A 16,581-nucleotide genomic window follows, 5' to 3' on the forward strand; every position below is an offset into this window, starting at 1 on the left:
TTCTCATGACAAGAGTAGAGCCCCCAGCACGGGGAGGTGGGGCCGTTTTCATGCGCCGCCTTGGTCTCTCCTGCAGCCAACGAGGAGTATTACCAGCTGCTCATGTCCAGTGAGAACCACCCCTGCAGAGCCAATGTGCCCTCTTACACCATAGAAGAGATTGAGAGTGTCACGTCCGAGTTCATTGTGAAGAACGCAGTGAGTGTCTGACAGGAGTGACATCTTCCCCCAGAAAGCTCACCTTCAGCCCGTGGCTTTATAGCAACAGCCTTTGGAATTTCCGGAAGCTCCTACCTTAAAACAACAGCGTAAAGTCCGTGATTCACACGGAGCAGTTGTGTTGCAGACTCCTGCTGTTTTCCATGAGACTTCCCTCTCTCATGGCCAATCTACCCCCAAACTTTGCGTGTGTAGGAGCGAGCCCCGCCTTGACCGAGCAGTGACCAGGTGACCTTAGGCTCACTTTGGGGGGGGGCGGGGGGCCTGGGATTTGAACTCAGCTCGTGCGACTCCAAAGCTTGTGCATTTTTAAGCACCCCATAAGGGTGGGGCACCCTTGGAGTTCTAGGGGAAGGGAAGCGAGTTGTCCCTTCCCCTGTGCCCCTACTTCTCAGAGAGCAGACACAGGGCAGGTGGGGACCCAGACCTACTGGAATCGTGGCAAAACTGGTCTGCAGAGTGGGACTCCCTGATCCCTCCCATCTCCTTCCTCCAGCACCCCCGCTGCAGCTGAACCCCCTGGGAGCTCTGGGCCAGGGCTCAGGCCGCTAGCTAGCAGGGCAGGACCCGGGCGGCACCCCCCAGCCCCCACCCCCACCCTGTGCGCCCTGGGAGAGAGATGGGCTGGCAGAGGTTTGTGGCTGCTGGCCCAGGTGAGAGGAGGGGGCTGGAGGAGGGGGCCCAGAGGCCTCCCCCAAAATCTGTGCCCCTCGGGGAGGGGCAGGCTGTCCTCACGCAGCTGCTTCTTCCTTCCAGGGTATGTTTGCGGCCGCCGTGTCCCTGGTCACCGGGAAAATCCTGTACATCTCTGACCAAGTTGCCTCCGTGTTTCACTGTAAAAGGGATGTCTTCTATGGCGCCAGGTTCGTGGAGTTCCTGGCGCCCCACGACGTCCGCATGTTCCACGCCTCCACCACGCCTTACAGGCTCCCGCCCTGGAGCGTGTGCGGAGGAGCAGGTGAGGGCCTGGGGCGGTGGCCGAGCAGGGCTGCCTGGGCGTGTGCGCCCGCGGCAGGGGGAACGTGGGGGCTGCTGCCTTCCCAGGGCGGGGGGCCGGGCTGGCCCACCCCCGGTGCGGGGCGCGGCCCAGCTGCCCTCTGCCAGAGCCCGGCTGGCACCCCTGCCCCACGGCTGACCCAGCCCAGAGACGGAAAGCTGCTTGTTCAGGATAAACTGAGAAGAGTAGTCTTTTCACAAATTTCGGAGAGGGAAACCCATTTCAGAAGACTTTAAGAAACGTTAGGCATTTTAGAAACAAGGCTGTCGTGAGACGCTGGCGTCGGGCATGAGCCCACGGAGCGGGGGAAGGCGGGCGGGCGGAGGCCAGGCCCCGCTTCGGCTGCGCTGACATCGGGGTGGCCGGGGAGCGCTCCTCCCCTGGCCGCGCGCAGCTTCGTGCAGGCGGACGGTGACGTCCTCCTGTCCCTGTGCTCAAACCAGCAGCTTCCCAGGCGCGTCGGGCTCCCGTCTGCCTGGCGGCCGCTGCTTCAGGGCCACAGGCCATGCGGCGCGTCCACTGCGTGCCCCGCCTCATGTCTGGCTCCTGGGCCCGGCCTGGCCGCCCTGCTGCGGCAGCCGGCCTCTTGCAGTTCTCCGCGGCGTGTCCTTGTCCCCCTCCTCCCACATGACCGGGAGGCTTGGGGTCCGGAAGGCTGGGAGCTCTTACCGTGGCCAGTGCAGGCCTTGCCCATAAGTAGGAGCAGGAGGGAAGGTCGATCAGATGAGTCTCAGCAGAAATGTTGCGCGGGATCCTGGCAGAAGGTACCAGACCAGCTCAGGCCTTCCCTGCAGCCACCCACCCCCAGTGCTTTCAGAGAGCAGGGCGGCCAGCAGAAGCCCGCTCTTGACGTGTGAGTCCGGCGGCGTCTGTCTGCCTGCCCCTCACTGGGCTCTGGTCACTGGGAGCTGAAGGTGAACGAGTGGGCAGAAACGCTCAGCAGCCAGGAGAGGTGACGGGAAACAGTGGGCCTGGGAGTCACCCCAGACAGGCGTGACCTCAGTCGTGAGGCCGCATCATCCAGAACTGGTCCCCGTTTTGCCCTTGGCTCAGGGGTCCGCATCCCTGCTCACATCAGATGCACCTCACCCCCACTCCCACCGCCTCCTTGATCGTGGGTCCCTCTCCGCCGCGTGTAGTCAGCTCCACCTCCTGCTTGTAGTCAGCCGCCGCCTGGGCCGCCACTCGGCCACCGCCCACGGCCACCACCACCGTTCCCTGACTGTACCTTCCTGAAACAGCCTGGGCGTTTGCTTTAGGGCTGACTCACAAAAAGAGATGCTCGCTTTTGGTTTTGGATATAGAGCCGCCCGCCTTCTCCCAGAATTCCCAGCCGAGGACTGTCCACAGTCAGGTCACTAAAGCTTGCAGTGCATGTCACGAGAACCCGTAGGTCACTGCGTGGAAGGGACATCACTCTGCACGTGGGTTTACGGCTCGGACAAGCCAGCACCGTCTGCCTGGGATGGCTGCCACTGAATTTTTGTCTGAGTGAAAAAGAAGGACCAGGTGACTTCTTCAAGGCCTTTCCAGGCCGGCAATTTTATACCATTTTCCCTAACTAGTGATTTCCTACTTCTCCTTCTTCTTTTGAACAGAGGAAACTTTATGTGAAAGATCAACGTCTAAGATTTCTTTTTAAAAAAATCATATATTGTGAAAACACCATTTCCTCATCTCTGATGACGCCGCCCAAGTGACATCGTGCTTTTGCTAGGTGTTTCAGATTTTGAAATAGGTTAATATTTTATCAAAAAGATTGGTGTAAACTTTGAAATTACCTGAGTTGCTTCTATTACAACTGAATATCCCCCAAAATACATAGGTTGAAATGTTTAGGGCTTTACATGCAAAAATTCTGCCCATCAGTCAGTACGTCTCCCAGAGTTAAATTGTTAATTAGTTGGTGTGTTTGTGGTGGCCGGGGAACCATTCCAAAACTGGTAAACTTCTGGCAATAAGCTTTTAGCATTCCGTAATTTGGTACGTGCTACATTCATGAAATAGGTTTGATTTTCGTCAGAACTGTAATAAATGATCTCTAAGGGCTTCACTTTGTGTTTGCGTAAATATGCATTCACGCCCTGACTCTGGATTCTGCGGCTTCTCTGTAGCTTGGGGGAAGTAGAATGCACTCTGTACTGTGTTGTGCCCTCGGATGGCTGACTTTGGGCTCTCTCTCTTAGATTCATTTACTCAAGAATGCATGGAGGAGAAATCTTTCTTCTGCCGCGTGAGGTAAGCCTGGGACAGGTGATCCCAAGCTGGTAATGGCACAAACATTTTCTCCTGAGCACCTCTTGTGAGGAGATGTAGGAGTGGCCCCCCACCCAGTTCCTGCTGGGCTGTGACCCCCCGTGCCCCTCTACACCCCTGCTCTTCAGGGTAGAGGCCCTGCAGGAGCACCCCCTACCAGGCAGCATGCATATTCCTAAAAAGTCTGTGTGAAAACACCATTTCCATAAGCTGATTTAAAATGTGCACAAGGCATTAAGACAGCCTGGTCAGCAGTGGGGTGATTTCACTGCTCCTCAAGAAGAGCCTGGGGAGCCTAGACTTGGTGTCCGTCACCTGGGAAGCTGCCCGAGGGCCCCTCCCTGGGAAGGCATGTCCCCCAGGGAGGACCCAAAAGGCACATGCAGCCTTTAGTTCAAGTGTGCATTTTCCCAGGGAGAGCCCACAGCTTCCCCAGCAGCAGGCTTTTTGCCCGAAACAAGGTGACTGCTTGAGCGTCCAGCTGCAGGGTCAGGAGTGACCCCTGGCCAGGTCCTGGCGCTTTCAGAAGATGGGACCTCACCGGTGAAGCAATGTCCTTTTCTTGATTGAAATGCTCTAGAGAAGGGCTCCTGGAAGACCTCCCACTGCCCAGGGCTGTTCACTCTTCCGTCTGCCCTGAGCGAGCGGGGCGGGAGCCCAGATCGCAGGCCCAGGCCAGCACACCCAGGTCCGGGTCCCCGAGCGAGGAGCCTGGCTCTGTCACAGGCTTCTGTACTGCTTTGGAAACAGCCGCTACTGAGGGAGAGGTGACTAGCAAAAAAGGTCAATTCCTTCTGTCATAATTGCAAACCTTGGCCCTCCTCCGCAGTGTTGGGAAGAACCACGAGAACGAGATTCACTACCACCCGTTCCGCATGACGCCTTACCTGGTCAAGGTGCGGGACCCGCAGGGCGCCGGGGGCCAGCTCTGCTGCGTGCTGCTGGCCGAGAGAGTGCACTCGGGCTACGAAGGTAACTGCCCGCCCAGGTGGGCACCGGCTCCGTCTGGTCCCTCGGTGACGCCCCTGGCTCCCACCTAATGTCAGCAAGGCTGCCAGCCCTGGCCTCAACCCCAGCCTTGGGAGAGTCTCCTTCTCCCTCTAGACGTACACCCACCTCTGTCACCTGGCCCTCCCCATAGCCGCTGCCAAACCACCTCCCCGCGTCTATTACCAGGTCCAGGTGCCGGCATCTCCCACCTGTGACCAGCCCGTTGCTGTGACCTGGGTGCCCTGCCCCTTCCCCAGCCACTGCCTCCCATCTGTTGGTGAGAATGGCCCTCACCACCAGGTCCCCAAGCCCCTCCCACCCCCATGCACCCCCACCTGCTCAGAACCCAAACCATGCCCCTCCCTCCCCACCTCGGCCCATCTACCTTCCAGTGCTTTCCCCATCCTCTCCACACACACTGGCTTCTGCAGGCTGGCTGGCCGCCCGACTCCCAGTCTTTGCTCCTGCCTGCTCCTCCCCTCCTCTATGTGTAGAAAGCCAGTCATCCCAGCAGGCTTATCCCACCACCTGTCTGTCCCCGGTCCTACCAGCTTCTCAGGCCACTCCTCCCAAAAAACCTGCCAAATCTGGGCTTTCCCTGAAGCCCAAAGAGCCCCAAGGCGCTCAGCCACCCTGATTCCATCCTTCCGGCGACCCCTCCCGCTGAACGGCATTGTGACGGTCCTCGTGCGGTACCGGCCACTGTACTTGGCAGGGAACCCTCCTCACCCTGGCAACCCAGCCACACTGACGTCAGAATTCTCAGAGGGCAGGCAGCATCTGTAACTACCGAACCCCGGGCACCCAGTTCGGTCCATGTTTCATTGTATTCCTAACCTCGTCTCAGTGGTTAACGAGGTCATTTCTTAAAACTGATGGAAATGTTTGGTGAGTTCATTCATATCGGATATTCTCTTCCAAATATTCAATAAAGATTTAGAGGGGTTACTTAGATTTCAACAAGTTACTCCCCAATATGATCTGAGTCTCCTTCAAGGACGAAGCTTTGGAATTTTGAGTGTTTTGTCCATGAATTTGGTGGTTGAGGGAAATTCTGGATAGATGAATCCCTTAACGCAAATTACTCTACCAGCTTTGCCCACCCTAGAAACTGTGAAGTCCCCAGTACAATGGTATTTGCTGAGAATTTTGAATCTAAATACTTAACTCATTTTTTAAAAACAATTTGTTTAGCTCACTCTCGTTGGATCTTAAAAATCATGAAGTTGGCCTTCCAGCATGATTTTGCTGAGAGAAGCTTATGCATCACCACATGGTTCTGTGAATGTGGCAATTCTCAGCTTTCTAGACTAAACCCACCCAGAAGGAAGTTGAGAAGGCTGGCTGGTGGTCATCTAGCGTAGGGTCTGTTTCCTGTGCAGTGGGCTCTGTTGTAAAGGGTCCACTTGTTAATTTTCTTCCTTCGCTGCCCATCCATCCGAATCTACGTGGTATTTTCTAGTAGCTATAATAGAACTGTGCTAAGTGTGCATTTCTTAGAAACTTATATAAAATTCTATTCTTTCAGCCCCTAGAATTCCTCCTGAAAAGAGAATTTTTACGACCACACATACACCAAATTGTCTGTTCCAGGACGTGGACGAACGGTAAGCACGCTGTGGCGCTGGCCTGTCCGCCGGCCCCCGCTCTTGCATGGTGCTTGTCTTGAGTCAGTACTGTACCCTTTGTTTCAGCAGACTAGTCACATGCTGGTTAGCGTTTCATCATGATCTTAGTGGTTACTTGGTGGCCATTAAGTAAAGCTCAATGAATGTTCATGATTTTGACATTGAAGCTACGTAGCTAAAGCGAAGGCTGTTAGTTAGTTTTACTTAGGTGATAATCCACAACGATGTTGAACTGTAGGCAATGAAATAATTCTAGAATTGCACTAAAAATCTCCTGAGATGTGAATATTGTGTAAATGGGGCATTCTGGGGAGCTGGTAATTGTTCTCATTGAGTCTGTCTGTATTATCCTATTGAAACCCATTTCAAAATCGCACATGAGTAAAGGATGGTACAGCCAGGGACGGTGTGGTTGGGACAGAGCTAGGACTGAAGCTGGAGACGCCATTGGCAGGATCCCAGCAGAGATGCGTCCTCCGGCCTGTATACCACAGACGGCTCCCAGGGCTGGGGGTGGGGGTCACCTCATTCCTGCCCAGAGCGTCGCTCGGTCTCCCGCCCAAGGAGCTCTAGCTGGTGCAGATGGTTCTTGTTGGAGTTGGGAGCACTGCCGTCCTGAGAGCGTTCTGGGTTGGCCGGCTTTGGGCCAAGTCCCGTGGTGCACCTTCCCCCAGCTCCCCCTGCATGCAACAGGAAATGCTGCTGGCTGTGGGCAGGGGTGGGGAAGAGCTTTCCTCAGAAGACCCACTGGAAGTGGACCTAGACGTACTAGCACTCTGGCCTTTCTCAGATGGGCCAGGGTGGCCTCCATAGATGCTATCGAGGATCCAGTCCACCCCACTGCCTACACCTGGCCCAGGGCCACCAGGTACCCACCCTGGACACAGGCCACAGAGCCTCCTGGGAAAGAGCTGCTCCCGGGCAGCCAGGGAAGCATCAGCCTCCTGCTCCGGCCGCTCAGGGGTGTTCTGCTCACCACCTGTGGCAGAACTGCCAGAGAGACGGGGTTTTGAGGTACAGGTTCCTGGGCCCCGCCCAGCCCTCTCCAGCAGGGTCTTGGAGGGTAGGCCCGGGGAGCTGCATTCTTTTTTTTTTTTTTTTTTAAGATTTTATTTATTTATTTGACAGAGAGAGACCGCTAGAGAGGGAACACAAGCAGGGGGAGTGGGAGAGGGAGAAGCAGGCTTCCCGTAGAGCAGGGAGCCCGATGCGGGGCTCGATCCCAGGACCCCAGGATCATGACCTGAGCCGAAGGCAGACGCTTAACGACTGAGCCACCCAGGCGCTCCAGGGGAGCTGCATTCTTAAAGCAAACCCAGGATAATTTTTTATTCCTCCGGAAGTCTGAGAGCGCCTGCCTGCAAGCCGCCACAGGTGTCGTGCTCAGGGCTTAGTGAGCCGGCGCACGTGGTGTGGGGCCCACGGTCTGCAGAGCCTTCCTTAGCGAAGCCTTGTGGGTGGCCCAGCCCACGGAGCACAGGGCAGCTGGGCAGGTGGCCAGGACTCCTTCCTACCCTCCCCCTTCCTTCCTCCTCCCCTCCCTTCTGCACCTTCCCTTCCTCTCTCCCTCTTCCCCCTCCTCCTCCTTCCCCCTTTCTTTCTTCCTCCTGTCCCCCTCTTCTGCCTCTTTCTCCTCCTCCCCTTCCTCCTCCTCTCCTTCTCTTTCCTCCTCCTTCCCCCCACCCTCACCAAGCCTTGACCTGAAAGGGCGCCAGGAACATTTTGTATGTCCTGTCAAAGGAAAACACAGGCCTGGAGTGTGTTTTGGACCAGGAGGAGAAAATCAAATAATAACACCGGGCCCACAAGAAAGTTCCATTCTACTGGGAATGAGCAAGCTTTGCTCTAAAGACTTGGAGAATGTCCTTGCACTTGAGCAGAAGAGTTTGAGGGAGCATCAGTTCAGATGCAGGAAGACTGGCCACCAGGGGGAGGCTGAGACGCAGCTCAGAGGAGGGAACGGTGGCTGAGTGGGCAGAGGATGCCCGACACAGAGGCAGAAGGGGCACTCAGAAGTTCACCCCAAAACCTTCTCCCAGCAGCTGCAGGAGAAGAGCGAAGGCTCCCAGCCTGCGTTGACCCCGCGGGACTAGACCCAGTGGCCAAAGTAATAGGAGAAGGGAACCCTCTGGAACTAGAAAGGAGGCACACAGTTTTCCAGAATCCAGGCAACACTTAAAAAAAAAAAAACAAAAAAAACCCTGCCAGCCACATCTGGCCGAACTTACAAATGACACGAAGAAAGAAAAGATCTGAAAAGAGGAGCAGCAAAAACATGATCATGACTTACTCCTTCAGGAGCTAAGCCCTGAGCCTGTGCTGGGCCAGGCCTGGTAGGGCCTAGTTTTCTATCACAGACCTGGGGGGGGGCTTTTATTTGCTAATTAATTGAAAGACTGTTCTCTGTTAGCCTAATTCCCAAACCTTGATCTTTGGGGAATTTGGAGTCTGTCTCTTGTTCCCAATGAGCAGGAGGTTCTTGGAGATGGTCTGCTGCCCAGCCTGGAGGAGGCGGTATTCTGGAGTGTGTCCCGAAGGGCAGCCGTGCGGCTGAGGCTGGGCAGGAGCTGCAGCTGAGCCCCTGTGTGTCTGCTTGCCTTGCAGGGCGGTCCCCCTCCTGGGCTACCTACCTCAGGACCTGATCGAGACCCCCATGCTCGTGCAGCTTCACCCCAGTGACAGGCCTCTGATGCTCACCATCCACAAAAAGAGTAGGTCCCCTTTTCATGGTAAATACTGAGGTCAGCACCCAGTGTACACGGGTCAAATCAGTTACCAGCATGTGGGGATGGGTGCCCTGGCTCTGTGCCTGAGCCCCAGCTCCGTCAGTCAAGAGTAGTCCTCTCCTGTGGGTCCCTTTGTGGGACCTGAATCTTTGGCACCCTGCTCTTACTGTTGGCTTCCCTGGCAGGTGGGGGGCGGGGTGCAGGTTCCGCTGTGGTGGCAGAGACACTGACCAGGCCAGGGGAGTGGATGACCCGTGTCCCCACCAAGCCCAGGCCTCGCAGACACAGGGGACACTGAGCATCCCCTGGAGAAGACCAGTCAAGGCTAACAGAGATGTGTGTCCTGAAATATGTGGTGGCACTTCTGGAAACAGCCCACTGTTGCAATTTAAAGCAAAGCAGGGGGTTGAAAGCCATAGTGTTGAGGAGGTTGGCATCTCTGAAAGTTCTGAGCTGATTCCAGAATGGAGTGCACCTCAGCTCTCCTCTTGCCGAGAGCACAGCCACTTGTCCTCACGCCCACGTGGCTCCCACTCTCGCAGTTGTGCAGTCCGGTGGGCAGCCTTTCAACTATTCTCCTATTCGGTTCCGTGCACGGAATGGCGAGTACGTCACCCTGGACACCAGCTGGTCCAGCTTCATCAACCCGTGGAGCAGAAAGATCTCCTTCATCATCGGCAGACACAGAGTCAGGGTGTGAGTGCTCCCAGTGCCCCGCGCAGCTCGGGCACCCTTGCTTCCCCACCGGCAGGTGGCATGGTGCAGGACAGGGTGACCAGGACCCAAGCCAGCTCCTGCCACATACCTGTGCCCCCAGGTGGGAGGGACCTCATGCAGCAGAGCAGTGGGCGGAAGGGAGGAGGTAGTGAGTGGGCAGGTAGCAGCCCAGGGGTCTGCAGGGAGGAGGCAAGCCTGGCCGGGCTGTGCAGCACGGGGCCAACTAACAGACCAGTGAAAACCGCGCAGGGGCCCTTTGAATGAGGACGTGTTCTCGGCTCAGTCGCCTGTGGAGGAGAAGGACCTGCACCCCGGCATTCAGGGGCTCACGGAGCAGATCCACCGGCTGCTGCTACAGGTGGGTATTCACGGCCTGCACACCCCTGCCCCCCGTGTAAGTGGCCCGGAGCTGCCCGGAGAGCCGGGGGGGCCATCGCACTCCGTCCAGCTCCACCCTGCACCCCTGGTGCCCGCGGCCTGGGCCCGGACCGTCGGGCACGCCTGCGGCTTGCACAGTTGGGAGCAGTGCCCCCCTTGCATATTTGGGGTGCCTGTGTCTGAATTGTAGCCCTGAGCAAGCGACTGAAAGCCACACCCAGCCCCCGAGTCCACCCCCGAGGCCCTGCTGCCAGCCAACTCGTGGCCCCCACAGGCGCGCTGGGTGGGAGGGGGTCACCGTGCCGGGACCTGGGGGGCGTGAGGATACTTTGTTTCTGTTCCTGGGGACGCAGCACTCAAGCAGACTTAGCATGAGCACCAGTCCCCCCGGCTGGGCAGCTCTGCTCCTCCTCCTTAGACTGCGGCAAAACCACAGTGCGCCTTCTGTGTTCCTAAAACCCCTGGGTAGACCCCGGACTGGCCACGCCGTGTGAGCTGAGGGGGAGCGGTGAACGAATCCTCTCGCGGGGGGTCTCCCGTGGCTGGGACTGGGGCGTGCCCCGCAGCCTGAGCCTGGCGCCAGCCCAGCCCCACCTGTCCTCGCCGGGCAGGGGGCAGCCTCTCTGCGAGATGGGCGTGTTGGGGGACACTGACCCCACAGCACCAGCCGCGTCCCCCAGCCGCATCCAAGGCCTCCCTGTCTGCTGTCCCCCAGCCCGTCCCCCACAGCGGCTCCAGTGGCTACGGGAGCCTGGGCAGCAACGGGTCCCACGAGCACCTCATGAGCCAGACCTCCTCCAGCGACAGCAACGGTCACGAGCACTCCCGCCGGAGGAGGACCGTAAGTCACCTTCTGCCCCTGTCTGTCCCTGTCCCGGGGAGACGGGGACGCCCGGGAGCCACAGAGCCCGCAGAGCCCCGGCTGCCCACTCTCGGAACCCTGCTCACTCGGGCCTTACCCTCTACTCTCCAAGGGGGGAGCAGCCAAGAGCTGTGGCTACAGTTTGGGTGAAAATGACTTAAAGCAGGCAATCAAGCCAGAGTGAAGACGTCACAAAATCATAACCTTGCACGTCGCTCTGCATTCTTGAGATGGCCAAACGCGTTTTCTCCAGCCCTGCCTCGCTCAGATTTCTCCTTCAGAACTTGCTTCTGCGTCGCGGGGATTTCTGCGGCTGTCCTCACTGCGGGGACAGGCTGAACCACTGCAGGGCCTCCTAGGGGGAATAACGTGTCCCTTTGTTTCTCCTCAAGGAAATTTGTAAAAACGGTGGCAACGTCAAAAACAAAAGTCATCCTGGGGAATCTGGAGAACAAAAGGAAAAATCTGCGGCAGGTAAAAACTTTCTCTCCATTTCTGTAAGAAAACGTTAGTGTGGCAAGATGGCGAGAGGGACCCGGTTTGACTTTCACTCTGGATGGCAGGAAATTGACCTTTGAAGCACGCTGCATCCCCTCCCTTGCTCGGCAGCCGGCTCTGTGACAACGTGGGGCAGCGTGGGCCTCCAGTCCGTCAGTCTCGCTGACCGGCGCGCACCCGGCGCCCTCTACCCCTGTTGAGGTGTGGCCAAGGCGTGCCTGTCTGCCCCCACGGCCCCTGTTCTTGCTCTGCGTAGTGGCCGGAGGGTTGGTGCTTACACTCTTGTGAGCACGTGCACACGCTTACCTCGGGGGGCTGCCCAGCCAACCCACAACGTTCATACGTGTGAATGAAGTGTCCAGGTGGACAGCACCAGCTTTGCTCATGGGCCCCCCTCTCCTGGGGAGCCAAAGGCACAGGGGGCTGTCCGCCACCCCCCACCGCCTGAGCCCGCCTCACCACGTTGTGACTTGCCACCCTTGTGCCTGGGCTCACCGCGACCTCTCCCTCTGGTGGGCTCTGGCTCATCCCTTGCACTCAGGGCTTACCTCCTCTGGCGGCTGCCCCAAGCCTCTTCTTCACCAGGAATTTTGGCCTTCGGGACGTGTGGGGGTGCACTTTGCCCCCAGTGGCCATGCTGCACGCTGCAGTCCGTGTGGGTTTTGGGGACACACTGGGGAGCCGGACACGGCTCTGCCCCTGAGGGCCCCTCGGGGATAGCACGCAGTGTGTGTGCAGAGGGCAGGAAGAGAAGTGCCCACAGCAGGCTGCCCCAGAGACACATAATTGTTAGTACCGCCGACTCACATTTCCGGTGGTCCTCTCCTCCCCGAGACACGGAATATCCATCAACCGTAAAGCATCTGCCATCTTACTGGCCCCGAACGTTTCAGGAGTTCAATAAGAACTGGCCTTTTCCGGTGCTGAGTCCCTGACCCTGGGGACAGCCCCAGGGGGAAGCTGGTGACAGCGCCCTCCGGCTTCCCTCTGGGGACGGCACAGGGGCGCTCGCCCCAGCAGGGCTGCCTGAAGAGCCGGCTGGCACTGGGTTTCTGTGTCTGAGAATCACAGCCTGACGTTTAGGTAGAACTAAAATGCTTTCTGAATAGAGAATCCTCTTTGGGGGAAACAGGCATCAACTGAAAGAACTATTTTGTCCTTCTTTCAGAAACACCAAGTAGTTCCTCTGCTCAGATGAAAGCTGTCCCCGTGGAACAGGACAGCTCGGGCACCAGCCTGCCCACGGGTGGCTCTCCCAAGGAGCTGGGCTGCAGGAACCCGCCCGCTGGGTCCTACCAGCAGATCAGCTGCCTGGACAGCGTCATCAGGTGCGGGCACTTCCGGCCCCCGCCTGGCTCGTTCACGCCCTCTCGGGGCCCCCGTGTTCCATGAAGCCCTCTCCGACCCTCCGCGCAGGTACCTGGAGAGCTGCAGTGAGGCGGTCACCCTCAAGAGGAAGTGTGAGTTCCCAGTGAGCGTGGCGACGCAGAAGGCCGGCGATAAGCGACAGGCAGTGGCCGGCCCCGGGCTGCATTCCGCAGGTGTCTTGTTGCTTTGAGCTGTGCGGCGTGCGTGCGATAACTCGGGTCCTCCGCTGTGGGGTCAGGTGTCATCAAAGGCCCGGAGCCCCTGCCCCCTCCCATAGGAAGTCTGAGCAGCTCCAAGGACACAGTATGTGCGTGTAGGCTGTTTTTAAATGACCAAAGTAGCTCAAAAGTTAGCAATCTTCTTACAAGCTAGAGGTAAAGGGGATTTGGGACTTTGAGACTAGGATCCTGCTGGGGTTGCTGGAGGCCTGGGGGCATCTCACATTGTCATTCTTGGGCAGTCTTGTCTCCGTGGTCTCTCAGAGGAGCATGGGCCTCTGAAGGTTAGCACACCCCACGAGGCAGCTTACATCCCGGGCCCCTCAGGCGTTGTGAGTACTGCTGGTGGTCAGCAGCAGGCTCAGAAACCGGGTATCCCGTCGTCGACGGAGCACTAGCGTCGGGCAGTAACGCTGTGGTGGACAGTCCCTGCCCCGGCCCTCGGGGAGAGGGCGCCAGCCACTGGCCAGCACCCAGCAGAGGGTGGGCTCCCGGCTGCCTTGTGGCCTCTGTCCCCGGGCCGGCGGAAGGGCTCCGGGCCCCGGTCAGAGGCCGCTGACCCCGAGTGCCTGCAGCTGCCCAGCCGCCCACCTCCCCTTAGAGGATGCAGGCTGGGAGACTATGCTTGTGTCCATTTCAGGCCTCCATCTTCTCCGTCTTCCCCTGTGACTAAACACCTGGGGCCGTCGCACGCCTGGGGGAGCAGGCTGAGCGGGTCACCGGGGTCTCGGCGCACCGTGCAGACAGCAGTGTTTCTTATCCGGGCCGTTTGCTTCTATTGCATTTCCGTGTTTGTGTCCGTTTTCTCCCATAAAGAGACAGCGTCGCCCTCCAGGGTGAACGGCCACGCGGAGCTTAGCGCGCCCCTGCGGCCGCTGGTGCTGCCCGGCAAGGCGGAGAGCGTGGCGTCCCTCACCAGCCTGTGCAGCTATAGCAGCACCATCGTGCACGTGGGCGACAAGAAGCCGCAGCCTGAGCTCGGTACGCCCGCTGTTCTCCGGGTCGGGAGCGGCCTGCTTTTAACGATGAATCTTAGAGATCGGGCGCAGAAGCGGGGCGGGCGCAGCCGCACCGTCTCCCTCCCCGCCGCGCTCCGGCGCCACCTGGTGGTGCTGAACCGGGCCTCCCGGCGACCGGCCGGGGGTCCTGGGCGCCCGCCTTCCTTGGGGCTGAGGGTCCCCACCCCCTCCCGTTTGAGGACAAGAGCCAGGACAGGTCGTACCTGCAGGGCGGCCAAGAGTGCCATCCCTGAGTTACCTTGTTCTTCACAACACCCACAGGTGGATTGAAACCCAGATTTGTTCTTTGCTGAGAAGAGAGGGACGGTGAGGGGAAAGTACACGGAAGAGAGTCAGTGGGTCCTGAACCAGGACAGGGGCCCTGAGCCAGCGCAGTGTGTCGTGCTCTCAAGGCTAAGGACAGCCCAGGAGCAGCATCTTCAACGTTGGGCTGAAACCCCAGATACCCCACATTTCAGTTTGCTTCAAAGACTGATCCTGGAGCCGCCCAGGCCGTGGGGCTTTCTGTCCTTGTCTTTTGCCCTTGATTGTTAACTTTCTCAGAGAGTACCTGAACGCGCACGGATTTCAGCCCCGAGCTGCGGCAGCATGAAGCATCTCACGCGGGTGCGAGGGACTACCTTCTTCAGAGGCATGGTGTGGGTCTTCCATTGTTTTAAATCCCGGGGCCCGTCTTCTGTTCCAGAGCTGGTGGAAGACGCTGTGAGTGGGCCCGAGTCTCTGGCCGCCCGGCCGTGCGTCCTGGGCCCGGAGAAGGAGCCCCTCAGGACGCTGGGCCTCACCAAGGAAGTGCTGGCCGCCCACACCCAGAAGGAGGAGCAGAGCTTCCTGCTCAAGTTCAAGGAGATGCGGAAACTCAATGTCTTCCAGTCTCGGTGCCATTATTACTTACAGGAAAAGTCCAAGGGGCAGTTGAGTGAGAGAAGTAAGTGACGAAACCCAATTTTAGAAACGTTCTTCTTGGTGGAACAGAGTCCAGTGCTCCTGTGGACGTGTGGAATGTCCCCAGTTAGAGATGGGCTGGAACTTAGCGGTCGTGCAGTCTTTCAGTAGAAACAGGTGTCCTCTGTGTCCCCGGGGGAACAGTGCTATCAAGAGCAGCGACAGTCCCAGGCTGGCCCCCGTGGCACGCAGTGCCGCCACGTCAGACGTTTCTCACTGGGTGACCGTGAGGGGCCGGGGGCCCTACCTGCCCACGGTCCTGACGGGGCATGTGGCGTCAGACTCCTGAGGACACCGTAGGAGGGAGTGGCCCCCTTCTCCCCAGGAGACGTGCCCTCCTGCTGGGCGGCCTCAGGGCTGGAGGACAGACCCTGGGAGTGTTACAGGCTGAGAGCCAGCAGGTGGTCGAAGGGCACGGGGTGAAGAAGAATAGACAGGGCAGGACTGATCAGAGACACCACCTCTTCCCAGGGCTCCCCAGGCCAGACACGGGGATCAGAGTTAGTGAGCCCAGGAGACACATGCACCACAAGGACCCAGCTTCCCCTGCATCTGTAGGCAGATACACCACAAAGTGGTGAAAGAGACTGATGCTGTCAAGGATTATGTCTTTTCTAGTCTTTTCCTTTTCTCCTTCTTCCCCAGACTTAGGGTGACCCACCAGGCCACAGAGAATCTCTTTGGAAATTAGGAAAAGGTGTCATCTCCTACCCCGGGCAGACCCGCCCTGTGGGCCTGGCTTAGTACAGAGTTCCAGCTCCCTCTTGCCCCTTTGGCCCAGCAGATTTTGCAGTGCACAGACTCTGCAGCTGTCCACAGCAGCCCTGTCTAGACCCTGATGTGCTATCCCAGGAGCCCAGTGCTTCAGCCACTAGTCCCACCAGGGGACAGGTTTCCTATAGAAAGAATACCAGACAGAGTCCGAATCACAAAGCCTCTACCCACTTAGCACTTTGCCTTGGACTGGCCATTTGTCTTCAGCATGGAGCAAAGGTAAGGAGCACCCCTTGGCACAGCTGACAGGTGTCCCCACACACCTGCTGCAGAAGCCCCGAGTTACCCTGTGTGACATGAGAGGAGAAACTGAGGTTCCTGGGACCCATCCCAGGCGTGGCATGACCCCCCAGCCCAAAGTACTGCTCATGCTGGCCCGGGTCCAGGGGAGGTGTGGGCACAAGCCCAGAGTCCCTTCTGCTACCTGTGGAGACCTCCAGCCCTCTCAAGAAGGACTGGTCACCAGAGAGAAGGAAGGTGGCTCCCAGAGTGTGTGCTCCTTCCACCCTCTGACCTCCACTCAGGCCGGAGTCCAGGCTTCATCTGACAGGCAAAGCAGGAAACATCGCGCTTTAAGGAACAGTAGTGACGAAGCCTGTAAAATTCAAAAATAAGGTTAGATGGGATCAGGGGTCTAACCCTTCAGATTTCACAACCCAGTGTTGGGGAACAGCAGAGACTTACCTGCCTTTTTACTTTTTGGACAAATGAGACCTTTTAAATACTACTTTTCATCACTATTATTTTGTAAGAGAAAGGATATTTTAACACCAGAGGAAAACAGGGCACATGATTTTGCAGTTAATGGCAATCCTTAAAATTGGTTGACTCTGGTTTTATGAACATTTTGCCCTGACTGTTCTCACTTCACTGAGGGCCAGGGAGCACCTCATGGTGGTCCTAGCGGCCTCAGGCTGACATTTGGAAACACAGGACTGCCGAACTTGGAGGTGTCCTTGTGTTCCGGGAGCCTACGAGTCTGAAAACGG

The 16,581-nt window shown here is 57.9% G+C and overlaps 1 protein-coding gene across 1 annotated transcript in view; it reads left to right on the top strand.

Moving 5' to 3' along the window:
- Positions 1-16,581, top strand: part of PER2 (period circadian regulator 2) — a 39,602-nt gene that overhangs the window by 14,189 nt on the left and 8,832 nt on the right. Inside the window, exons 5-18 of the mRNA XM_032391405.1 lie at positions 77-198; positions 976-1,177; positions 3,403-3,454; positions 4,302-4,444; positions 5,991-6,069; positions 8,695-8,801; positions 9,359-9,512; positions 9,783-9,891; positions 10,627-10,752; positions 11,166-11,247; positions 12,440-12,599; positions 12,688-12,812; positions 13,674-13,838; positions 14,562-14,801. Coding sequence (XP_032247296.1) covers positions 77-198; positions 976-1,177; positions 3,403-3,454; positions 4,302-4,444; positions 5,991-6,069; positions 8,695-8,801; positions 9,359-9,512; positions 9,783-9,891; positions 10,627-10,752; positions 11,166-11,247; positions 12,440-12,599; positions 12,688-12,812; positions 13,674-13,838; positions 14,562-14,801 — 1,866 coding nt within the window. The remainder of the gene's footprint in view (positions 1-76; positions 199-975; positions 1,178-3,402; positions 3,455-4,301; positions 4,445-5,990; positions 6,070-8,694; positions 8,802-9,358; positions 9,513-9,782; positions 9,892-10,626; positions 10,753-11,165; positions 11,248-12,439; positions 12,600-12,687; positions 12,813-13,673; positions 13,839-14,561; positions 14,802-16,581) is intronic.

Source organism: Phoca vitulina, unplaced genomic scaffold (assembly GCF_004348235.1).
Source record: "Phoca vitulina isolate PV1807 unplaced genomic scaffold, GSC_HSeal_1.0 scaffold1, whole genome shotgun sequence".
Taxonomy (NCBI): domain Eukaryota; kingdom Metazoa; phylum Chordata; class Mammalia; order Carnivora; family Phocidae; genus Phoca; species Phoca vitulina.